The sequence below is a fragment of the Rattus norvegicus genome, chromosome 2 (assembly GCF_036323735.1).
Source record: "Rattus norvegicus strain BN/NHsdMcwi chromosome 2, GRCr8, whole genome shotgun sequence".
In the NCBI taxonomy this organism is placed as follows: Eukaryota; Metazoa; Chordata; class Mammalia; order Rodentia; family Muridae; genus Rattus; species Rattus norvegicus.
This window is the reverse complement of record NC_086020.1, coordinates 114,354,625-114,380,705: the sequence shown is the minus strand read 5'-3', so window position 1 is coordinate 114,380,705 and position 26,081 is coordinate 114,354,625. Positions and strand designations below refer to the sequence as shown.

The following is a 26,081-nucleotide window of genomic DNA, read 5'->3' as shown; positions in this document are numbered from 1 at the left end:
CTCCTCAGGCTCCAGCGGCAGTGCCTCCATGCCTCTGACAGTGCTTGTTCTTGACGGGAGCTAATCATGAGGGCCAGCGAGTCATCAAAACAACACAACAGTTTCAGCCAAGCCTGACTGCAGCTTGGTATTATGAGGACAAAAACTTAAGTAACATGTATGCTACAGAAACCTGAAAAGCACTGAGTGGAAATCACAAACAATTATGAGAACATCCAACATAATGTGTGTGTGCGTGCGCGCACGCGTGCAGAAGTCGAAGTCAGAGGATAACTGTTAGGGAGTTAAGTTTTCACCTTGCTTCAGCCTTGTTTAAGGCAAGCTCTTACTTGTCGCTACCTGGCCCACAAGCTTCTAGCCAATTCTTCAGTCTCCTCCTCCAATCTCACATAGGAATGCTATGGTTACAGATGTGATCTAGGGTATCCAGCTTTTTATATGGTTAAAGAATCTGAATTTGGTCACCAGGTTTACATAACAAGCAGGTTTACCCAGTGACCCTTTGGAGGCGGGGATGGTACAAGATCTCATGTAGCATAGGCTGGCTTCGAATGTAGCCAAAATGATCTTCCTTCCTTCACCTCAAAAATGCTGAGAGTAGAGGCGCTTGCCATCTGTTTTTTATGAGTTGCTAGGAACTGAAACTAGGGCTTTGCTTGTGCATGCTCAGCAAGGACTTTGTCAGTTGAGTTGCACACCCAACCCCTAACATAATCTCCTGCTGATTTGTAGTAATTGTGTGTGTGTGAGCGTGCATGTGTGCATCACGCATGCACGGAGGCAAGTGCGTACACAAAAGCATGTGAAGGTCAGAGGACAACCCTGGACACGGATCTCAGACTCTTCATTTGCAGACAGAGTGTTTTTGCTATTTGCTGATATATGCATCAGGCTAGCTGGCCCTCAAGTTTCTGCATATTCTCCTGTCTTGGCACTCCTCTAACTATGGGAACACTGGGATTATAGGTATATGCTACTGTGCCTAGCTAGCTTTATGTGGACTCTGGGGGTTTGAACTTAGGTCCCTATGCTTGAGCAACAAGTGCTTTACACACTGGGCCACCTCCCCAGTCCCCTATTCTAATTTTTAAATAAGAAACAGCTAACACAGGAATCTTGATAGGCACATGGAACATAACTGTATCAGCCACAAATTATTATAATGCTTGAAACATCACTTTTTCTTGGGTGGTGCTAAAAGTTTTATAAACCAGTAACTTTCCACTGCTACTAAAGAATTTCCCAAGAAAATGAGCAATTTTTATTTTTTAATAAGAAAATATTCTTCATACATTTTAATTAATATAATCTATCTTTTGCTACAGTTAACAACAGTAATGGGATAGTTTAATGTTATCTCTAACGGGAAATGTCCGATTACTGACATCTACCAAATAGACTCTTCTAAACTTTGTGTTTCCTCACCTAACAAAGGATGCTCAGATGTCAAATCCTCTCCTCTCCCCACAGTGATAGCTGCTGGAGACAAAGTGGGGGGCGGCGGTGTTCGGTCCATCCGTGCACACTCATCGGACTCCTCTGGCCTTTCTTCCTCGCACACATCTTCTACCTGATAAACCTGCAATGACAAGCCGCACTACCTTGACATTTCCCAAAAACACATTCAATAAGGTATTCTGAACTTTACAATTTTTAATTCTAAATGCATTAATTTAAAAGCAAAGCAAACGACAATGCTGACAACTTGAAAGGAGAGCTTCGGAAGCACTCATAGCAATGCTTTATAAGACCTCGTACTGTGTCACTGAAAGCAACCCGTGGGCCAGAAGGTGGGCTTTCCAAAATGATACTGGCCACGTCTGAACATATTGTTTAGAATAAAAAAAAAGGTGTTTTAGTTTACATAATCAAATAACTCTCTTTAAAATAGCATTGCTTCTGTTCATTTACACCTGTCATGAATCGGAATAGATGCCAGTGCTCTTTACATTCTACTTCCAAAACAATAGATGTCAGGCCAACATGTGCCAAGGAGATTATATGCAATTACCCATGTCATTAAAGACTAAGTCATGACGAGTACTGTCTATGAGACCACGGGACAGCCAGCAGTGTTACCTTTATTCCCTTTCTGTAGGACTCGAGAATCAAATGAACTCTCAGAAGCCACTATGACATATGCACAAAATATCTTTCTTTTACCCAGTTACACAGGACCTACTGTTGGTTCCACGGGGAAGGTTTAGTCCCTTTTATGCAACTGTGAAGATTTACTGAAGTACTGTGACATCAAAATCACAGAAAAGGAGCCATGGAATTAGAACAAAATTACTCAACTAGCATTTTATTAAACTTGCGGACTAAGTTTCAAAGTGTCTCCAGAGAGCAACAGATGCAAGCACTCTGACTGCTTGGTATTTATGAAAGATGATCCTCTCCTGACACAAAGCTCATTTCCTTTCGTGTGTCAAAGCTTTTGCTTAAATTTCAAAGGCTGAGGCTTTTTTAAAAAAAAATTTTTTTTTTTTGGTTCTTTTTTTCAGAGCTGGGGACCGAACCCAGGGCCTTGCGCTTCCTAGGCAAGCGCTCTACCACTGAGCTAAATCCCCAATCCCTAAAATTTTTTCTTAACTAATTAAAACTGTAATAAATCTTAACAAAATTTAAAAAAACTCTGAACATTCATGAAATAACTTTAAGTGACATCCAATATTACATTTTTAGTTAAATTGTTGAAAAAAGGTGTAATAATTTTAGGTGTCTAGAATTTAATATGAAATTAATCAGGATATCTGAATCTGGCATAAACCATGTAAAGTACTATGAAGTTTCACTTATGAACTATACATGACAACAAGTAATACTAGTTAAAAAACAAACATCTATTTAGAATCAAGTAAAACATCTGTCCAGGAATGGTGGCCCAACCTTGTGATTCCAGCACTTGGAAAGCTGAGACAGAATACTGAGCTCACAGCAGCCTGGGCACACAGCAAGACCCCATGGACACAATGGCAAGAAAAAAGTTAACATGATAACCCCCCTAAAATATTCTTCTAAAATCCCACTAGAGTCATTTTATATTCAACATGATATCTTGAACTATTATCCAAATCAGGTTCTAATAGGCAACATTTTTTTTTTTTTTTGTCTGTGAGATACTTTTTCACAACCCAGAAACTAGAAAACGGTTTCACGGAAGCTAACATCACAAGTAGAAGTGGTCACTGTCACTGTATACCACAGCACAGTGGATGGTCACCAGTGTCTGTTTGTGGTAACAGCAATGTTTAGTATGAGGGTAAAAGTCAGCACAGAAAAGTCACGGCCCCAAATGCAGGGGTCAACAAAGACAATCAGCAAACATAAAGGAGGCCTTCCTGGTGCAGTAGGTGCAGGCAGTGTCAGCTCAGGGAGTGGGGCAGAGCTGACTGGGGAAGCAGACAAGCGGCTTTGTTCACCAGTCCGATTTACCCCACTACACTCCCTTTAGTAGTAGCACTTCCCCGACAAAGGACATGACTACTGAGCTGCCTCAGCTCTCTTCACCCCTGGCACTGACATATATGCTACTTACAGTATCTTTTAAGGAATCAAAGCTTGACCGTGAACATAATTATAATTTTTGAAAAGTAGTTTTTAAAAAATAAAAGGCTGTAACATGAATAGTACTATTTTTCAAATTTCCCTCAAGGAACACTATAAAATAGTTCTCATTCCTGAGAGGAGGTTAATACAGAGATCTCTTCGCAATCCCCACGTAAAGGAAAGCAAGTTAACAGGTAAATAAAGCAGGCAAAAGGAATTCACCACACATATTTGGCCAATAAGCACAAAACCATCTCGACACAGCAACTAGAAACTGGAGGAAGGCAGTCAGCCTGAGGTTTTGCTCACAAGATCTTCCATCACAAAACCTGCCCACGTCTTATTTAGCTCATAACTGCAACTGTTCTAAACATAGCGAAGACCACCAAACTTACCTCAGCAAGTCCATATCCCATCTGTCTCCCCCTAAACAAACTGAGGGACATCTGTTTATTAGCTCTAAGTCATCTGCCCTCCCATGTCTTAGTTATACCTAAATCCCAACTTAAAAAAACTGCTTCCTTTTTAGAAATAACTTTTCTGAAAACATACTTATTTATTTTAATAATTTCCCCTTTGTTGTTCAAATGTTTATAACTTATTGGAAAGAAATAGATCTGTATTTAAGTACTTGAAATAATCAAGAGTGGTTTTGATTAAAAAAAATCTTTTAGTAACAACAACAACAACACAGCAGCTTAGTCAACAGCTGATGTGAAAAGAAGGGAAAGGAAACTAACAGGCAGACAGCCACAGAGGAACCTTCCAGAAAGGACAGTGGCCTTGTGGTTTTAAAACAGAGGGCTAAATCAGCAAAACAGATCCAATATTTCTGACTTAATATTTAAAGTGTTTTGGGTTTTTTTTTTTTTTTTTTTTGGCATTTCTACCCTAATATGTTGACCCAAAGTCCTCTTATAAAAAATAATTTAAAAAAATATGGATTATAGAAACTTTATTGTTTACTCATTGAAAACCAAACACTGAACTAAACACTGAGTAATGAAATTATATTTGGTTCCTTTGAAAGTACTGTATTTTCCCTAAACCTTTGTTTTTCATGTTTTAGTTTTGGCAGTACTGGGACTGAACCAGGGCCTGACACATGCTAAACAGGCCCTCTACCACTGAACTACATCCCTAAGGCAAAACCTGTTAAAGTGCTCTAAAACTCATTAAAAGAAAAGACAGAGGCATAGTTAAGTGGTAAGCCTATCTAATATGTGTTTCCCTTGGGCTCTGGCTTTCCAGGGTAGTGACAGGGAGGACTGAGCAGCAGCTCAGAGCCTACTAAGGGTAAGAATAACAAACTATAAACTTGAGCCTAAGTCCAACGGCTTTACTAATGAAGAGAATGTAAGTCCTTTCCTTCCTGAGATCAGTGTTATTTAATTCTACTCTGTGGGAACTCTGTAACCAAGGCTACTTTTGAGCTCGCTGGCCAGTCCAGGATGGCCCAAACTCATGGTCTTCTTGCTTCAGCTTCCCAAGAACTGGGATAAAACAAGAGTATCACACCATGTCTGACTATGAGTGATTTTCAGTTTGACACAAAACTTACTTCTAGAAAAATTATTTTTCTCAGTGAGAAACTAAATGAATTTGGTCATTTTGATTAAACTCATAAAGACCTTATTTCAATTTTTATATAAACCATCTTATAAATTGTAATAAGTCCTTCAGAGGAAATTTTGAAAAAGAAATATATTTTTAAGATACTTTTTAGGCACCATGTGAACCTTTCGAGAGGTTCCTTCTTATACACTCCACTGAAACCCAAAACTCAAACCTTTTACTCCATGCCTTACATTTCTTTCATTCTCAGTATCAAAGTCAAAAACTCAAAACTTTTAGCCTTTTAACTGAGAACTAATTTAAGTATATAGTTTCTCTTAGTAGAATAGAAAGTTTAAACAGTTGTTTTTTTACAAAGTTGAACTCTACTGTAGAATAAATGTCTTAACAGTTTTAATTACAAAACATAATTTCATCAAAAAGTTACCTCATACAGTCATGCCTCGTCCATCAAAGACAAGCGTCAAGGCCCAGGACCTCTGAATGCACACAACTAGGTTAGCTAGATAAACCATGCGTTTAAAAACATACAAGCCAACAGAAGGGAGCTATGAAGGATAATCACCTTAAGAGAAAAAACTTTGTGCAGATGACACTGGTTCAAATGCATTCCCTTGGGGAAAAAAAATCAACTCTGTAAAGATAGCAGATGGATTTGTTTAAATAGTAATAAATTAACGAGGGACTTTCATAACCATCACAAATGTAAGCATGCAACCGTACTACAGCGAGCGACAGCTTCCTTTGCTCACACAGTACATTGTCAGAGTCTCACAGCAAAGGTGCAAGCTTGGAAACCATAGGCATTGAGAGTCAGCAGCACAGCACAGTGTGGGAGAGACAGACTGACGCTCAGTTCAGCAAGAAAGTCAAAGAGCTGCCGAGGGCTTACCACTGGTGGATCAACAGGTGCTGGCGGCTGTACTTGTAGGTTTACCGCAACGGTCTGTGGAGGAGGAAGAGTCTGAAATGGCAACTGGACCAAAGCTTCTGCAGCAGGCAGCTCCTCTTCTGACACCAAAGCATTCTGCACCAAAACCTGGCCCTGGGATAGAATTTCAGGCTGCACTTGTAAAGACTGCATAGACTGCAAGGGCAGTGGTGGGATCTGAGCTGGAGGAGATGCCGACATCTGTGGAGGGGTTGCGATCGGAATTGGAGATGACTGTAGGGTTGAATATTGCTGGTGTGATGTTGGGGACACTATCTGCTGACCAGGGGACACCAAGGCAGACTGCTGGACGGGGCCAATGTGTACTACAGGGGATGCTGGAAGTGGAAGATGGGACGGGAGGTTCAGCTGTGCTGTGGATTGTACCTGATCAGCAGTGGCCTGCTGCAAGTTTGGCCCTGTGTGAAGAGCTGAAGACACAAGAGGGTGTGGCTGGACAAGTGCTTGTGGATGGATAATGATGGTAGGAGACTGGCTTGGGGAATGAGCGGGGGGAGGAGACACCACTACAGACTGCTGTGCAGACTGGGCCTGGCTAGGAGACACAGTTAAAGGCGGGGGATGGCTCTGAATTGGTGAGCAATGCTGCTGTGACTGGGCATTACTGGAAGCCGGAGAAAGGCCATGGTTGGGGAGTGGGATACAGTGCTGGGATGGGGGTGGATCTTGACTTGGACTCTGAAGGGTGATTGGCTGAATTTGCTGTTGTTGCTGTTGTAATATCAGCTGATGATGGGAAACTTTAGGAGGTGGTGAATGGAGAGGAATCTGTTGATGTTTGATTAGAGAATGAGGCTGAATTGGAGAATATGAAGCTGTGAGAGAAAAAAATAACAATTAGTACAGGTTTCAAAACAGAATAATTTTACATAAACCTAAAGGAGGAGAGTTTCACATCAGAGTCATAGTCACTAGCACTCTATTACAAGTCATTCAGGCATGACTAATTTGGAATTCTGTGACAACATATTTTCCTTGCAAGGCTAAAATACTGGATAAAGTGAGCTATACTGTGAAATGCTGAAGGGAAAACAATGTAACCACATATGTACAGTCACGTGTGTACAATCGCATGCATACAATGGCATGTGTGGGTCTTCATTTGCTCTACTCTTCCCGTCTCAGAGCAGCTCCACTAGCTCTCAGCACTTAGGTCTATGCACTGCAGTCGGTCTCTTCTCTGAAGGAGAAGGATCATCAAGAAGTACAGTACGCAGAAGGGTGACTTCGAGACCAACGATCTCATCCTAACTATGACAAAACAGGTCTCAAACTAACAGCAAAATCAGTTAACTACAAAAGCTTCCCGAGTAAGCATTTTAGCTCAAATAAAGTCTTTATTATTTGATCACAAATAAAATTATTTCACATAAAACTCCAAAACACATGGCTGAATCTTGTAGTGCTGAAGCCAGTCCAAGTCTAAGTGAGCAATCTATTTCTTGCAGAGAATGAAGAAATGAGATCATGCTACCTAAATAAGGGATGGGTGATAAGCAGTGACTGGTGTCAGATCTTCTGTACAGACACGCTCACAACAGGGACACACTTAGACAGGGCTCGCACACCCTGAGTTGTGAGTGGTTACCAGTGCCTCCTCACAGGGAGGGCAGAGGCTGGTGAAAGCCTCCCTACTTTGAACTGAAAAGTGAATGCACTGGAAGATAAACTGGAACGACTGCATCAGCCTGCACAAAAGTAGACACATCTACATGGGCATGGGAGGCGCACCTTCAGTCTTGCACTCAGAAGGCACAGGCACTCGCATCTCTGACGTAAGAGGCCAGCTTGATCTACAGAGCAATTCCAGGCCACCCAGGGCTATAAGGAGACCCTGTGTCAAAGTCTCTACTCTCCACCCCACCTCACCCCACCCTGCCTCAAACGAAATAGTTATCTAAATCAAATCTAAAGACAGAATTTTTTAAACTTGCAATGTAAATATAAAAGTTATGTAACAACTTGCATCATTTTATATTCAACCACATTTATGACAACAGTATTATATAAACTTCTAATAATTTATTTCTTAAACATTTGAATTTGATTAAAATTTTAAACTTAGGGATCAGGCTGAAAAGACTTCTCAGTCCTTAAGAGCACTGGCTCTTCTTCCAGAGGATCTGAATTTGGCTCCAACATCCACATGGCTGCTCATAACCAACTCCAGTCCCAGGAGACCCAACGCTGTCTTCTGGCCCCTCAGTTCCCAGCAACACATGAGGAGCACTCACACACACAGGCAAAAGCCATATTAAATTATTTGTTTAAATTTATAGCAGTCCTCTAAAGAAATTGACATCTAATTAATATCTCAAAAAGTATTAGAAATTCCAAGAGCTGCCCACAAACTATTTTTAAGTGGAGGGCTGAGGTTGCAGCTCAGTGTTAGAACAGGAGCTTACCATGCATATGGCATGGATTCAAAAATAGGTCTAAAATTCAATCTAAAAACATTTTCACATAATCTAGTAATTCCAATTAAGACTGTCAGCCCTTCACAAACATGGTGATAGCTATGTTATACAGTATTCAAAAAAGAACGGTGAGTAAAATCCTGCAATTCTATGAAGTCTCTCATCAATACTCACTCGTACAACAGTTATGGAGGAAGTGGCTGTTATTCCTTCTTTCAGATAAGGAAACAGATCGCTTTGCCTCCGTTTAAAACACAAAGGTATATTTTAATTTTACCACCTCTTCCAAACACTTTTCTTTTAATTATGTGTCTGTGTGTGGTGTGTGCACATGAGTGGGAGGCCCTGGGAAGGCCTGAAGGCGGTGGCAACACGATTCCCTGAAGCTGGAGTCACAGACGGTTGTGAAGCAGCCTCCATGGGGCCTGGGAACAGATCTCTAGTCCTTTCGAAAACAACAGTCATTCTTAACTGCTCAGAGTCTCTCCAGCCCCCATGAACCATGTTCTTGAACACAGTTGATGTACCCACTAGAGTAAAGTTTTTGTGATCTAGTAGGTAAGCAGTCTGATATTTTAGTAAAGTAAAAGTCTATTCTTCACCTAAATTAAAATCTTCTTGGATTGTAAGTCAGAGAGCAGAGACAATCCTAAATGGAGGACAGGGACTGTGAGCGAGAAAGCTGACTGTGTTAAAACTGTGCCTTACTGGTGACTGTCTCCAACTTTAATGAACACTTTATTACTGTCAGAGCAGCCTAATATTTGAAAGATTAATGACTGACATAAATTCTCTCATTATTTATAATAATGTATCATTTTACTCTATAATTACGACAACGCTGTGACGTATACATGGTGCTAAACTAATGCACTATTTGACAGGTGAACTAAAATTACACATCGAATCCTGAGTCGAGGGCTTTATTATAAACTGTTCCCCTTCCTCCAAATTCATATGTTGAAACTGTAACCCCTAAAGTGGCTAGGAGATGGAGAGGCTAGGAAGTCAGGTCAAAGGGGATCCTGGGAGAAGGCCTGACACGGCAGAGATTTGTGTACCAATAAAAAGAGAACCAGGGCTGAAGGCATGACTCAACAGGTAACCCTAATGACCTGGGTTCAGTCCCCGCAACCACACAGTAGAGGAAAGAACAGACTCCTACAAGTTGTCCTCTGAGTTGACATGCACTGTGACATGTTTGGGCCACCTGCACCAACCTACGCACACAATGAGCAAGTACCCCCAACAGTTCTGACAAAGGACCAGAGCTCCCTCACCACTGTGCTCCCACAGGAAGTCCGTGTGAGGACAACAGACATGACAAGGTGAAAAAGATGTCCTCGTGAGAGCTGGGCTTTGACTTCCAAAGTACCTAGGCAAACCAGTAGAGGACTTTTTCACTACATGTTGAATTACTGTCTATATAAAAATAAGAAAAAAGGGGCTGGAGAGATGGCTCAGCGGTTAAGAGCACTGACTGCTCTTCCAGAGGTCCTGAGTTCAAATCCCAGCAACCACATGGTGGCTCACAACCATCTGTAATGGAATCCGATGCCCTCTTCTGGTGTGTCTGAAGACAGCTACAGTGTACTTATATATAATAAATAAATAAATCTTAAAAAAAAATAAGAAAAAAGAAAAAAGCCCTCTAAAAACTGTTTAAAAGAGAACTTTTTTTTAACCTTTAAATATTAAAGACAAAACTACCAGAATTATCAGTTGGGCTGATATCAGGGCTGTCAAGGAGAGTTATCATGAGTTTAAGACCAGCCTGAGCTACTTCTAAATAAATAGAATTACCAACAAATTAAGTCTTCCACCCTTAAGGACAAAAGGTAAAGACAAGCAAGTGATCTTTACACCCTAAAATACATTCAAGAAAATAGTAACTATGTCCACTATGGTATTAGGAACTACATTAGAATACAAATAGAGGGTTTGGTCTTTTTCTCTATTTAAAATGACTGTTGGCATAGTTCTAGCTAAGGAAAAAAAAAATAAGATGGCAGAAACTATCTCTGCCATCTCACTGGAAACTATACCCTGAAGTGCCTGGTCACTTCAGGCTTAGAAGGCCAATGTTGTTCCCCACTGGCTCTCCAAACCTTGGAGGATGTTACTTAGAGGTACGAATACTCCAGATAATGCTCTGCAAAAACCCAGTTATCTGGCCCTAGAGACAATACAGACCAGGACACAGATATTTATACAAAGGAAACCATATCTAAGTACAACATGAAAGGATTTGTTACCAGACAAACAACGATCTAAGCACTGTGAGAGCTGACTAACACTAATGGGGACACTGTGTGACGATTTCCAAAGGCTCAGTGTGGGACCTGAGCGACTGACTCATCAAGCATAGCTGCCTACCTTTTACAGGCAGTGAGTGCAAGCACAGCTCAGTGCTATGGAGATGGGAAGGTGGACCTGAAAGGGGATTAGGACATAGTCAAGCAGAGTAGAGTGCTAACAATCCGTGCTACGGCAGGCAGGAAAGCTCAGGTCACTACTGGGCAACCTGCAAGGGACTGCCTGTCTAGTAAGGAGGTGTGTAAACAAGGACTGTTATGAAAGTTCAGTCAGGACACATTTCAGCTTAGAGAAGTGAGATGATGCCAAGATTCCGAGATTTGGTGAAAGGAAGTACATCGGCAATAACAACACAGAAGAAATATGAAAAGAAATTGAAGGAATGTAACTCCATGTTAGCACGCTTGTATAGCATGTGTGTGAGGCTCTAGATTCAATCCCCAGTACCAAACACACAGAGAAGTCAGTCTAGATGGGGAAAGAAGTAAATGTCAACAGTACAGAACAAGACACAAGAAGCTCCCTCTGGAAAGCCCAAGGTTTTGACTTTAAGACAGGAAGCAGGGTCACTGCAGAAGACATGACAGCGAGGTAAGAAGGGAAGACGAGATTCCTTGTCAACCTTCTCCCAGATGAAGTCTCACACTGTGGTAGGTGAGCTGGGAAAATCATGTCCTTATTTGCACAATCTTTTGCTTTGAAAAAGTAACAAATGATTCTACTAATGACTTACACAAAATACACTTAATTTTTTTCTAAAAGTTTAAAAAGCTAAGACATACTTTTTTTAAGAGCTAAAAGGTCTTACTGATATAAAGGGAGACCAGCACATGGTAAGATGTGACCAGTAACAGGACGGGAGAGCATCTGTTTTAGCAACTATGCTTTCATGTTGTTTCAAGCTACTTAGTGAGGTTTTCTTTAGTTTACAAAAATTCTCATCTTAAGATATTTTAAAACTGTTAATCTTTCTCACGTAGTAGCCATCCTTTGTTATAAGACAACTACTTCCATGAACGTTTACCCACCTGGTGCTATCAACTGGTGAATGCTTGATGTCCGTGTGACGGCTGTGCTCCGAGATTCCAGACCTGGACTTCCGCCCTTCTTGCTCTCTGGAGAAGGGTCTCGTTGGCTGATTTTAGAACTGGTCACTGTTGTTTTATTATGGCAAATTGTCAAGGACTGGGTTTGACCAGCACTTTTTGGTGGGCCATTCTGTGAGCTAGATAAGACACCCAACTTCTGGCTGCGTAATGTTAAATTCTGAACCTAAGAACCACATAACAAAAAGTAAAGATAAAAACAGATGTCTTTAGCTGATAGGGGAAGCATTACAACAATAACAGCAATCAATACTGTGCCTTACACCAGGAGGTCCAAGCTCACTGACCCTAGGGAAAGGAGAATCGTCCACTGAAGGGCAGATCTTACATGCTATGTGGCAGGTTTTAAAGCCCAAAAGGGCAGGTGCGGGCTGCTGTGAGCGAACAAGAGCAGGAGCACAGGAAGAACAGGAGCTAAATGAAAGCCACACTGAGGGGAGGGCTGCCGGCAATGAACTGCAAATTCAAGGAAATGGCTCTGCACCCACGGCACTGAGAGTGACTAACTCTAAATGTACTGGGGTAGGGCTGCAAGGCAACTGACTCATCTAATCGGACTCCATTGTGATACTTATGAGAAGCATTTTCAGAAAACTTAAATTTAAATAAACATTTAAATAATGTTACTGACCATTGTTTGCCTGTGAGAACTGGCTTTTTTGAGCTGAACGTGATACACACACAGAGCTCTGAAGTGGGTCTGTGTGGTGTCCTGCCCACACGGGGCCATTCTAACCACTATAAACTGACAGGGCTATCCCACTCCATCTCACTTGAGCTTACGCCTCTCTAAACAGCAAAGCAGAAAACGCCTCACCAAAAGCTGCATGACTTCTTGGCTATCTGGAATATGTACCAAATACAGTTAGTGCTAGCACTGGTCCTTGGAGGGTCAAAGGAGGCTCCAATGTGGCAAGACTACATGCTGCTGATTGAGTCTTGGTATCCTGACTATACACCCACCTTCGCTGCTACTCAAGGCTGTACTCCCTGTCCAAATGCCAAACAGTGCCAAGAGAAGGCAAATCAACGTTCATGCCAGGCAAGCATCAACCAAATCTGTAGCTGCTGTCACTTCGTGAAAATGAAGTACCCCTCCATTCAACCCCACAAAAAGACGTGTGTATTCAAGGCTTGGTGCCAGGCACCTGTGCTCAGAGGCTGCTCCTTTGGGAAGTAATGGATGAGGACTCTGCTCTCCTCAGTGTTAACTCAGCAAAGGGCTTAAAATTTGAACAGACTATTAGGAGGCAGATCTGCAGAAGAGGGGATCTGGGGTCCTGATCCCTCCCTGCCACCTTCTCTGCCTGTCTGCCAAAAAGTAAGCAACTTGGTCTATCATACAATCCCTGCCATGACAGCCTGTCTCTCTGACCCAGAAAAGAACAGCAAGGGCCCACCATGAACTGAAACCACAGGACAAAATAAATTTCTCTCCTTTTATATTGTTTCTCCTAGGTTATTAGTCATGGCAACAAAAACTGACTAATACTACTATTGGAAAAAGTTTCTAAGTGAGATCAGATTGAGCTTCTCAGATTTTCCTCACATATTCCCCATTGTGTGCCAACATATATTAATAACCATTAGTATTAAAGTTCCACACACAAGTAAAATGTACTGTACTCCTCAGGTCGCCATTCAAAAGATCATGATGTAAGCCCAAACTACATTGAACCCACTTGCTCTTCTCCAGTCTACAGTTCTGTTCCTGCACATCCGCTCTCCTTGCCGTAAACACACATGCGCATCCTTCATTTATTCTGGCCCTACTTGCCTCAATGTCATTCTTTTTCAAGCTCTTATTCCTAGTCCAGTAATGCCCTTCCCTCTCTCAGAAGAGCTTCCTGAAGTCCTTTGTGAGAAATTTCCTTCCTCCATTGTTTCCATAATGTGTGCAGTCCTCGCCTGCCCATCTGTGAATGGTGAGATGAGATTCGGAGCTAACCTGCCGTCATCCTCAGCACTGACAGTTCCACCCTGTTGTTCAGAACCACAAACATGGGACGCTTCCTAAGTCTGGGATCTTCTCTTACATCTGACTTTTGAAATATACACCATATAACTATTTGAAAGGTTATTTTGTTCCATTTAAGGCTCTATGCTAACACTAAAATTTGTTCATATTTACTAACAAACTCCATCAAGTATCTTGGTGGAGGTACATTAAAATGGCTGTAGCTAGGTGGGAGAATCTTTGCCTAGTATGTCACGTGTTACAAGAGGAAAAAACAAGTCTATCAGGGATAGTGGCCCAGGCCTACAATCCTGGCACACAGGAGGCAGAAGCAGGAGGATCATGAACAAGTTCAAGGCCAGCCTCAGATACATCATTAACTCCAGCACAATCTTGGCCACACAGCAAGACCTTGTCTCCAAAAACACATAAGTAAATGAACAAGTAAGTAAAACAGCAAGCTCTCCGGGGAAGGCTGCATGATAGAGAATATAACATTTTCCACGAACAATCCATGCAGGAGACCATACAATAATGACAAGCAAGAATAAATAACCTGGAAATCTTGAATGAAAAGCACATGAGGAGTAAATGGAGACTTGACACCTGCAGCCCCACCTCATTTCTCTAACACGCTTGCTGTTTCCTACAAGCCTGGAAGGAATACACTTGCATCCACAGCTAAGTCAGATATGGCCACTATGAGCTTCTAGACTTTAATCAGCTGCCATCCTCACTCATGTACCAACTTGGTATAAATAAATTACAACACAGAGACTAAGGCACCAAAGGTAATATTTATCTACTATTGAAAAGATACATAAAAGATTCCCTTGACATTATCACTTTTGAGGAAAAAAAAGTTCATGCTAAGACCCTGGCTTTAATTTTCATTTCCCTTGAACCAAGCCTATATTATGAAAACCTTCTGACATTGTACCTGAGGTGTTTTTCCTAACTTCACTCTAATGTTTTATGATATATAATGCATATATCACTGCCAAAATCATCTTAAAATTCTGTGACTTGACTCAAACCCTGCAGACACCATCACAGTACCCTGTCTCTGCACAGGAGACGGGGGTCAGTGTCACGCTGCTCACAGTAGAGCTTTCTTTAGCTCCCAGCCTTTTAATCAGAGATCACTTCTCCTCCCATCAGCATTCCCCACAGTGCTCCGCTTGCCATAGGACGGCTTCTTACTCTCCTACAGACATACCTTGGTGCCAGACATAGTGGTACAAGCCTTTAATCCCAGCAATCCAGAGCAAAGGGAGGTGCAGCTCTGTGAGTCTGAGGCCAGCCTGTCAGCTAAAGGTACATAATGAGACTAGACCATACGTGTGTGTATAAATACTTACATACATATACATGTGTATGCGTGTGTGTGTGTGTGTGTGTGTGTGTGTGTGTGTTTCACTGAGTAGTTAATTTATATGTGGATTTTTGTAGTTTAAATTAGATTATTAAACTATAAATCTGTAAGCAGTAGAAGAGTTTGAAAGCAACAGTACCGAGCCTACGCTACATCTTAACTGGGTCAGCATCACCACCCCTGCCAGCCTCACTCACCTATCCACAGAGAAGCGCCTAAGGACCAACACTCCTCCAGCTCTCCTGAAAGCATTAGCCAGACCAAACCCTCACAGACCCGCACAGATAGGGCACATCCAAGTGCACCAGAAGACCACTTTCATAAACTATATTAGCTGAATTAAAGACCTGCGGGAATATTTTCATCATGAAAAATAAGTAAGCAAATTGTGCTCCAGACCACGTTAAACAATAATAATCTTCTAAGCAACTGCTTTAGCACAGGAACTATAAATCATTTAAATAGTTATGTTCCTTTCTTCACTTCTAGCTTCTTGAAAACTAAGAACCAAATGTGTGATTTATCTTTATACAATGTCAAATAAAAAGTCATCAGTAGATGTGACATCTCGTTATGTGGCAGGCATTGACTGCCTCGTTGGCCCCTTGTAACAACTGAGGTACACTGCAGTATAAGTAAAGAAGTCAGAACTCAGCGTCCACTGACTGCTGCCTGTCACTCTCTTTAAGGAGGTGCACAGGGCCAGGGAGCAAGTTAGAGAACTCTGGGTGTACCTGACCATCTTTACCACTTATACACTGTATAGTGTATCTTTACCACTATACAGGAAAACTGTCTTTATTAGCAAATGTTAATACACAAAGAGGTTCTCTAAAACAAAAGTCCAAGAATACTGTTGCTTCCTCATTTCTTAAATTTCGCCAGAAACTGAACCTTGATATGAAAACGCAGTGCAGCAGGGATGGTGACTCATGCCTGTGATCCCAGCACTGAGACAGGAGACTGACACTGAGACAAAAGTACTGCCTGGAGTTCAAGGCCTGCAGCCCACAGCAAGTGCCAGGCCAGCAAAAGCTGCACAGCAAAAACCCTGTCAGAAGAGGAAACTGAAAATGCACCTCAAATGAACAAAAGAGATTATAACTATGTATTAAATGAAAGGTCAAAATGACACAATGTACAAACAAGTCTGCCATGAAGTGCAAAGACAGCATCACATAAAGGAATAGTCTACTCAACCGTTTTGACTGAAGGTCTACTGAATCTAAATAATTGTAGAAGCTTATCCAGGTCTCGCTTACAATGGATACAACCGTTCCATGAGTTTTGACAGTAGGTCTACACCACATAACCATCATCATCTCACCAGCACACACAGCCTCCCTCCTCAATCTTCCCTACTCTGTCTGCCTCAGGTACCATTAATCTAATGTTTTCACTATGGAAAATTTTCCCTAGTCTGGAATCTTAAAAATACAGAATCCCAGGTGCACTTCTTATGTCTGGCTTCGGGCTAACCATGCTGTTAGGGGTTTATCTGAGATGTGCTCCTGTCACCTGTGAGTACTGTGCCCTGTGTGAAAATGACACCATGTGCTTACACACTTGGCATTTAAAGACTATTTAGCTGTCATAAACTATTGTAGTTCAACAGTCATTTCAAGCCACCCAGGCAAGTATATAATAATGCTCGTTATGGTTCTGATCTGCATATCTATAATGATCTATGAGGTGGAACATTTTTTTCATGTACTCATTTCTTGTTTGGGGTTGTTGCTGATGAGACAGTTTTACTACGTGTTTCTGATTGTTGTGAAATTCTCTATATAGACCAGGTTGGCCTCAAATTCATGGAGATCTATTTGCCTCTTAAGTACTGGGATTAAAGCCATATGCTATGCCTGGTCTATATAGCCTTTTTTAATAAAAACTATCTCTTCAAATCTTTTGTTCAAACTAACCTCATAATCAATTATTAAACTATAGGCATTTTTAAAAACATATTCTAGGTACAATCTCTGATCAAATATATTTATTGTGAATAGTTTTTCTTGGCCTGTAACCTGGGTACTCTGTTTTGTATGATTCTTTAAAGAATAATTTTTAGCTTTAATAAAGTCTAATTTATCACTATATGTGTTTCTAGTTACTCTTCTTTGTACCCCCTCAGAAAGCCTCGCCTACCCTAGACTTGCAGAGATGCTGTGCTATTTCCCCCTGGAGAGTTAAGGTTTTTTTTTTTGTTTTTTTGTTTTTTTTTTTTTTTTTTTGGTTCTTTTTTTCAGAGCTGGGGACCGAACCCAGGGCCTTGCGCTTCCTAGGTAAGCGCTCTACCACTGAGCTAAATCCCCAGCCCCAAGTTTTTATCTTTAGGCTTATATTCTACTTTTAGTTTATTGTTGTGAATAAGATAGAAGTTCTATAATAAGACAAAATTCATTGTTGCTCCATAGTATCAAATAAAGTAATATTCTACTTAAGTTTTTAAGTTGCCTGATTTAACACATTTTTAAACATAAAACTGCTATCCACTTTAGCTTATATTGTATAACTGCTTGCAAAGAAATCTAAAAAAAAAATAATAATAATATAATTCCCATAAAAGGAATCTAGTATATAATAAAACTAAAAGTACAATGTTATTAACAAACTCTCATTAACCTTGGTGGACAGCTAATAACCTAAATGTCTGTTCAATTATATTATCAATTCTACAACACAATCACGTTCTCGGAGCTCTCAGTGGTGCATGAATTTCACCTGAAAGGCACGGCCATGCACTCTGCAGCGGAGGCCGAGCTGAGAGTGCAATGCCCACCTCTCCCTCTCCGAGGAGACACAGCCCTCAGGAGCACACTGTGAAGCCAGACAGTCTCACCTGAGCAGCTGCAGACTGACAGGAAGGTGACGGTGACGACGAGACAACAGGGATGTCAGACTGTACAGCAGCCACAGTGGTAGCAGGTGTGAAAATCAGCTGTACAGACAGAAAACCAAAAGTAACAGCCTGAGACTAAAGAACACGTCCCACACACAATGTGCAGCAAGCAGGCAAGACACTGAACCCTGTGACAGAGAGACAATGCCCGTTAGGACCACCTCCTAAGCAAAAGGCTTCACATGACAAAGAGAAGGTTGTGATTGCACAGCTCAAAGAGCCATCACAGCTTTAAAATAGCTCACAATTCTGAGAGTAGGAAAAATCTACTCAAAGAAAGACATGTGTTGTGTTGATATGAAATCCTCAAAGCAAATCTGTTCCAAATAAAAGCTCAGGATTCCTAAGATGGAGAGGAAATAAAACTCCATTAGGACATAGGTTAAATGCTGATAAGAGACAGGAAAAGAAACACCAAAGTCTCTTCAGTCCACAGACAACAATGCCACACACTATACTACAACTTCTCAGCTACAAGGGCGACCCAACTATAGAACAAGGTAGGGTTGCTCTTGACTGTGGAACTGTCTGTAAAAGGCTATTGATTCTAAACGTAAATGTCAGGATGTTAAAACAGAGCAACAAAATGTCTTCACACCAAAACGACAAAAAAAGAGAAAAACATAATCTATACATCATTATCCTATTTCAGAGTTATTATTGTATAGGTGTCATTAATTTCTAAAACAATGCAATCTATTCACCTGAACTGAGTTTAGTCGGTAGCTACGGTAGGTCTCAGAGTGCGGAGAAGTACTAGTCTAAAGTCATTCCAGTGGTCACGCACCCCCTACCGCTGCACAAAGTAACGTCAACTAAGGGTATTTTCTAAAGTTGAATTTTTACTAGTAGGTATTAAACTGTGATTTTCATGCGTGTACACACATAATGATCATCTCACTCTCCCTGCCACATCCACCCCTGACTGCTCCTAGGCCCCTCCCTTTCCTCTAGGTCTTTTACAGTTTGTGTCTTTAGTCAGTCACTAAATTTAAGTAAATTCACCCACAATTGTCTTATCTTCAGTGCATGTAGCTCAAATCATTCCACTCCAAAAGGAATATATTCCATTAGACTGAGTTATGTGAACTGCCCATTTTAAAGGTCAAAATCATCACACACACACACACACACACACACACACACACAAATCAAATTGTTCAACCTAATTTTAAACCATATCATTAAAGACAATTTCAAGGGAGAAAAATAACCCCAAGAGAAAGGTGATGTGTACCCCACAATTTGTGGACAGAATAAGAGCTGTGTCCCATCCCCACGTCCCACCAAGAACAACACTGGAAACTAACCAGCCAACTCTAAATGAAGACCTGGGGTCAAACGTGTACTCAGTTCACTGGTCAGAAGCCTGCACATTAAGGAAGCTGAAGATGTAGAATACTGATAAGATGCTTGCCTAGTATGCATGAAGCCCTGGGTTCAATCTCTAGGACTGCGAAATTAACTAATACATATATATGGCTATATTTAAAAACACACATATATGCTAAAACATTTGTATAACTTCATCTACATTCCTTTAAAAAAGTTCAACAATTAAATCAGGAAATCAGTAGGAACCTAATTATAGAATAATCAATTAACATTTCTATATTAATAAAATATTTGAATTACACCTAAGAATACAACATTACAGAATTTGAGACAATAATAACCAAAGCTATGAATTATCTGAAAAACTGTAAAACTCCAATCCAGATTCAAGAAGGGCTGAGGACAAATCCTTACTTATAGTTAAAAACTAAGGTTTTAATAGTTCCAATTATTTCCTCAAACTTTCAATGCCAGCAGAATAAATGATTTTATATATTACTGTAAGTACTAAAAACTATAAATTAAAAGCTCTTCAATTGTTGAGGTGGCAAGAAAGTTTTTAAAGTCAGTTTCTCAGTATTAAAAAATATTTTTTACCAAAAAGGCCTACTAACTCAAGGGGGAATGTTTATGCACATTTATAAATGTACAAAGACTGAACAGACACGCACACACTTGATAAATACTGCTTAAGAATTAAAAACGCCTCATTGCATCAAGTGCAGGAGCACTGAGCCCTCCGTAGTTAAGGCACGGAAAGCTGGCACTCTGGGCTTACCATTTGAGCTCGGAGATACATTTGGGCCTGGCTGGCTGTGAGGGTGGGCGAGGTGCTCCCTAGGAGCATGGTCTGCTGGGTAATGCTGCCACTGGTCGAGCTGGAGGCCTGCGAGCGGCTCATCAGCTGAGCAGGTGTCGGCGAAGTGGAGAGGTTGATCTGAGGAAGGTAATGCAACAGGTCAAAGGCTTCCATGTTGTGCCTCTGTGTCCCTCAGCCTCTCAAGCTGAAGCAGGCAGTCAACAGGAGAGACCTCACAGAGGGGCTCTCATCTTTGACAGAGCCCTTTACTTTGGGCACCTATTCACATATACGTGAAAAACAGCACAGACTGCTTAGTAACTGAGCAACTTTTCAACATATCTACATTTCAGTAAAACTTCTAGCATCTTAAAATGTCATTCTACCTCCCCGAAATCAGGGCTAGTGTTCAATTATTTTAATATGCCTCAGAATAAACAACTTTAAAATTCTAACTTTAGTACACTATTTTCTCACACTCACATTTTAAGGAGCTTGTGAAGTGAATAAAAATTAAAATACAAATAATCCATTCCTAAATAGAAAGCATACATGTGACATAAAATTAGTGCAGTTTTCTCAAAACAAAAGAAAATTAAATTGCTACCTGTCAAACTGATAGAAAAACCCTGAATATTGACTGCAAAATTAATGTGTACCCACTTTAAAGTTTAAAGTCACTGGTTAGGAATTAATTAGAAAGATGTGGTGACTCATATACTATAGTGCTTGAAAAGCTGAGAACGGAGGCTCCTGGCTTAAATGCCAGCTGTGGGCTGTGGAGTAAGTCCTAGGCCAACCTATGGTACACAGGATCTGGTCTACACAAAAAAGAAAAAAAATTACTATATGGCTGAGAGCGTGGCACAAGCCTATAATCTAAGCACATGAAATGCTGAGGCAGGAGGACTGTTGCTGGGTAGCCTGAGTTTATTACATATTATTATGTAATAAGATCCTGGCTCAAAAGAGTAAAGACTAGTGTGTAGTCTAGTAAATCCCTGGACAATACCTTGGAAACTGGCAACTTGCTTGATCTGTAAAGGAGAAATAGATTGGGGAGGCTGAGAAGCAGAGAAGAGAGATACAAACACCCTTTCCATCTTTCCAATTCATAACCACGTTCATGTATCATTCATTCCTAATAATTTCAAAGAGAATATAACTCAACCTCACCTTAAATCCTTTTGTGGTACAAAGCAGAAAATAAAATTAAGAAATATTAGCCTTCTGATTCAGGAAGTGAATACACATCCATGTGCTCAAGGACATTCTGCAATCCTACTCAACATGAAGATGACAGTGGAGTCAAAGTAACCCACAAAACTCAGCCCAGGAAGTAAGCAACAGCTGCCAGCAAGCCCCCTCATCCATGACACCTACACGGATGAAGTACACATTTGGCCTGCTATGCAGGAAAGCTGGACATGAAACCCCTATTTTTTGAGACAAGATCCTGAAAAAGGCTAATCGATTTGTAAAAAGCTGAGGCAGCTAGGAAACTGCCGTAACTGCCCTGACATACTGGAAGGCTGGCGGGAGACCCTAGGACAATCAAAATTGCAGGTGCTTACTGTGGGTGGGTATAAAATCCAAATGCACACTCCCTGCATAGCTCTTAACATAACACCATCCAGTTCATTAACATTTGATGGAACAAAATGGTAAAGCAGGCTTTCCAGCAATCTTCCACCAGAGGAAACATCAACTTAAGTATTAAGCCCATAAAACTCCTTTCATGAGACCAAGGATATCAGATTCTTGTTAAAATCCATGTTAAAATATTTATAGAAGCTTATGAAATAGAAACTTTCAGGCATACTAAGTTGATTACCAATGTCTCGCCACAAGGAAGCCATCAGAAAGTACCCACTGACAGAGCAGTCACCATGACGCCCTATGACTATTTACCTGTCTGTATCCTCAGTGCGCTCTAAAATGTTGTCTTTCAATATGTGGTACTAATACTGTGCCTCACAGCACATCAGTGTTAAAAGTTCTGAAACGTGGGCTGGAGAAATGGTTCTGTCTGAAAAGTGCTGGTCACACAGGAGAAGGACCTGAGCTTGGTTCAGTGCACACATCCAAAATCTCAGCGCTGGGAAGGCAGAGACTCGAGAATCCATCCCTGGGCTTCCTGGATGCCCACACCGAAGCAGACAGGAGCTCTATGTTCCATTAGTAACCCTTTCTCCAAAACTAAACTGCCGTATGGCCACAGCAGACACCCTGTGTGTACATCAGTCTTCCGCACACAGACACACAACAAAAGTACTGGAACACAGTTTCCTCATGAGGGTGAAAGACTAACACAGAAGCCATGAACATCCCATATAAAACTAATGTATGTATTACAATCCCTCCAATTCTTTCCTGCTCACCACCATACCAGTTATGGAAAGGAAGTCAATTACCACTTGATCATATGCTATTAAGATACTTGCTATGTCTGGGTATAATTATTCCAAGGAATAGACTGTCCTTGAAGGAAGGCTCTGTAACTCCTGTACACCCTCAGGGCAATCAGCACGATGCTTAACAATAAAACACTGTCTCCCTTCCCCTAACCACCATCCCCAAACCTCATTATTAGCTCGGGTTCAGACCCTATTCTACTGCCTAACCTTGGGCAATTGGGCTGTATCCTAAAAGGACTCCGGTAACATGATCTTTAGCAACAGCCTGGTCCACAGGCCTAGTTCTAGGACAGCTAGGACTACACAAACAAATCCTGCCTTGAAAAACAAAACAAAACAAACAAACAAACAAAAAAACAGCCCACCCTTCATTAAAATTATCTGTTGCATAGTCTAGCTAATGCCCATTCCTGCTACCACTCATCCTGCAACGTAAGTCACACACGTTTACTACACATGGAACAAAACAAAAAGGACCATAGAAAGAATCAACAGAACCGCTGGGGATTTAGCTCAGTGGTAGAGCACTTACCTAGGAAGCGCAAGGCCCTGGGTTCGGTCCCCAGCTCCGAAAAAAAGAACCAAAAAAAAAAAAAAAAAAAAAAAAGAATCAACAGAACCAAAAGTTGGTTCTTTGAGAAAATCAACAAGATAGATAAACCCTTAGCCAGACTAACGAGAGGACACAGAGAGTGTGTCCAAATTAACAAAATCAGAAATGAAAAGGGAGACATAACTACAGATTCAGAGGATCTTACTATAAAAGCCTATATTCAACAAAACTTGAAAATCTACAGGAAATGGACAAGTTCCTAGACAGATACCAGGTACCGAAGTTAAATCAGGAACAGATAAACCAGTTAAACAACCCCATAACTCCTAAGGAAATAGAAGCAGTCATTAAAGGTCTCCCAACCAAAAAGAGCCCAGGTCCAGATGGGTTTAGTGCAGAATTCTATCAGACCTTCATAGAAGACCTCATACCAATATTATCCAAATTATTCCACAAAATTGAAACAGATGGATCACTACCGAATACCTTCTACGAAGCCACAATTACTCTTATACCTAAACCACACAAAGACACAACAAAGAAAGAGAACTTCAGACCAATTTCCCTTATGAATATCGACGCAAAAATACTCAATAAAATTCTGGCAAACCGAATCCAAGAGCACATCAAAACAATCATCCACCATGATCAAGTAGGCTTCATCCCAGGCATGCAGGGATGGTTTAATATACGGAAAACCATCAACGTGATCCATTATATAAACAAACTGAAAGAACAAAACCACATGATCATTTCATTAGATGCTGAGAAAGCATTTGACAAAATTCAACACCCCTTCATGATAAAAGTCCTGGAAAGAATTGGAATTCAAGGCCCATACCTAAACATAGTAAAAGCCATATACAGCAAACCAGTTGCTAACATTAAACTAAATGGAGGGGCTGGAGAGATGGCTCAGCGGTTAAGAGCACTGACTGCTCTTCCAGAGGTCCTGAGTTCAATTCCCAGCAACCACATGGTGGCTTACAACCATCTGGGATCCAGTGGGATCTGATGCCCTCTTCTGGTGTGTCTGAAGACAGCTACAGTGTGCTCACATACATGAAATAAATAAAATCTTTAAAAAAAAAAAAACTAAATGGAGAGAAACTTGAAGCAATCCCACTAAAATCAGGGACTAGACTAGACAAGGCTGCCCACTCTCTCCCTACTTATTCAATATAGTTCTTGAAGTTCTAGCCAGAGCAATCAGACAACAAAAGGAGGTCAAGGGGATACAGATGGGAAAAGAAGAAGTCAAAATATCACTATTTGCAGATGATATGATAGTATATTTAAGTGATCCCAAAAGTTCCACCAGAGAACTACTAAAGCTGATAAACAACTTCAGCAAAGTGGCTGGGTATAAAATTAACTCAAATAAATCAGTAGCCTTCCTCTACACAAAAGAGAAACAAGCCGAGAAAGAAATTAGGGAAACGACACCCTTCATTATAGATCCAAATAACATAAAGTACCTCAGTGTGACTTTAACCAAGCAAGTAAAAGATCTGTACAATAAGAACTTCAAGACACTGAAGGAAGAAATTGAAGAAGACCTCAGAAGATGGAAAGATCTCCCATGCTCATGGATTGGCAGGATTAATATAGTAAAAATGGCCATTTTACCAAAAGCGATCTACAGATTCAATGCAATCCCCATCAAAATACCAATCCAATTCTTCAAAGAACTAGACAGAACAATTTGCAAATTCATCTGGAATAACAAAAAACCCAGGATAGCTAAAACTATCCTCAACAATAAAAGGACTTCAGGGGGAATCACAATCCCTGAACTCAAGCAGTATTACAGAGCAATAGTGATAAAAACTGCATGGTATTGGCACAGAGACAGACAGGTAGACCAATGGAATAGAATTGAAGACCCAGAAATGAACCCACACACCTATGGTCACTTGATTTTTGACAAAGGAGCCAAAACCATCCAATGGAAAAAAGACAGCATTTTCAGCAAATGGTGCTGGTTCAACTGGAGGTCAACATGTAGAAGAATGCAGATCGATCCATGCTTATCACCCTGTACAAAGCTTAAGTCCAAGTGGATCAAGGACCTCCACATCAAACCAGATACACTCAAACTAATAGAAGAAAAACTAGGGAAGCATCTGGAACACATGGGCACTGGAAAAAATTTCCTGAACAGAACACCAATGGCTTATGCTCTAAGATCAAGAATCGACAAATGGGATCTCATAAAACTGCAAAGCTTCTGTAAGACAAAGGACACTGTGGTTAGGACAAAAGGGCAACCAACAGATTGGGAAAAGATCTTTACCAATCCTACAACAGATAGAGGCCTTATATCCAAAATATACAAAGAACTCAAGAAGTTAGACCGCAGGGAAACAAATAACCCTATTAAAAAATGGGGTTCAGAGCTAAACAAAGAATTCACAGCTGAGGAATGCCGAATGGCTGAGAAACACCTAAAGAAATGTTCAACATCTTTAGTCATAAGGGAAATGCAAATCAAAACAACCCTGAGATTTCACCTCACACCAGTGAGAATGGCTAAGATCAAAAACTCAGGGGACAACAGATGCTGGCGAGGATGTGGAGAAAGAGGAACACTCCTCCATTGTTGGTGGGATTGCAGACTGGTAAAACCATCACATGGAAAGTACTTAAGAAACCGTGGCAGAGTGTAACTTAACATCTAAGTCAGTGGTACACACACTGACAAAGCCCTCGCAGATACAATATTACTGAGTAATTCCCAAGTGAATTGGTACTTTAAGACCTTTTCAGTCTCAGTCTGCTGCAACAGAAAAGCACAACCCCCAGCCTGAGCAACAGATCTCAGGAGCGGA

At 40.9% G+C, this 26,081-nt stretch overlaps 1 protein-coding gene across 11 annotated transcripts in view; it reads right to left on the bottom strand.

Annotated features, from left to right (window-relative positions):
• Phc3 (polyhomeotic homolog 3) overlaps positions 1–26,081 on the bottom strand; it is a 74,953-nt gene that overhangs the window by 31,427 nt on the left and 17,445 nt on the right. For 4 of the 11 annotated variants that reach the window (XM_006232226.5, XM_039102232.2, XM_063281763.1 and 1 more), the window contains 6 exons: positions 20,260–20,418; positions 18,087–18,185; positions 11,838–12,081; positions 6,017–6,891; positions 5,690–5,737; positions 1,426–1,579 (listed from right to left, as the gene is read on the bottom strand). In XM_006232226.5, coding sequence (XP_006232288.1) covers positions 1,426–1,579; positions 5,690–5,737; positions 6,017–6,891; positions 11,838–12,081; positions 18,087–18,185; positions 20,260–20,418 — 1,579 coding nt within the window. Of the gene's footprint in view, positions 1–1,425; positions 1,580–5,689; positions 5,759–6,016; positions 6,892–11,837; positions 12,082–18,086; positions 18,186–20,259; positions 20,419–26,081 lie in introns of those variants that run through there. The other 7 variants (XM_006232227.5, XM_063281761.1, XM_039102233.2 and 4 more) reach the window with 4 other exon arrangements.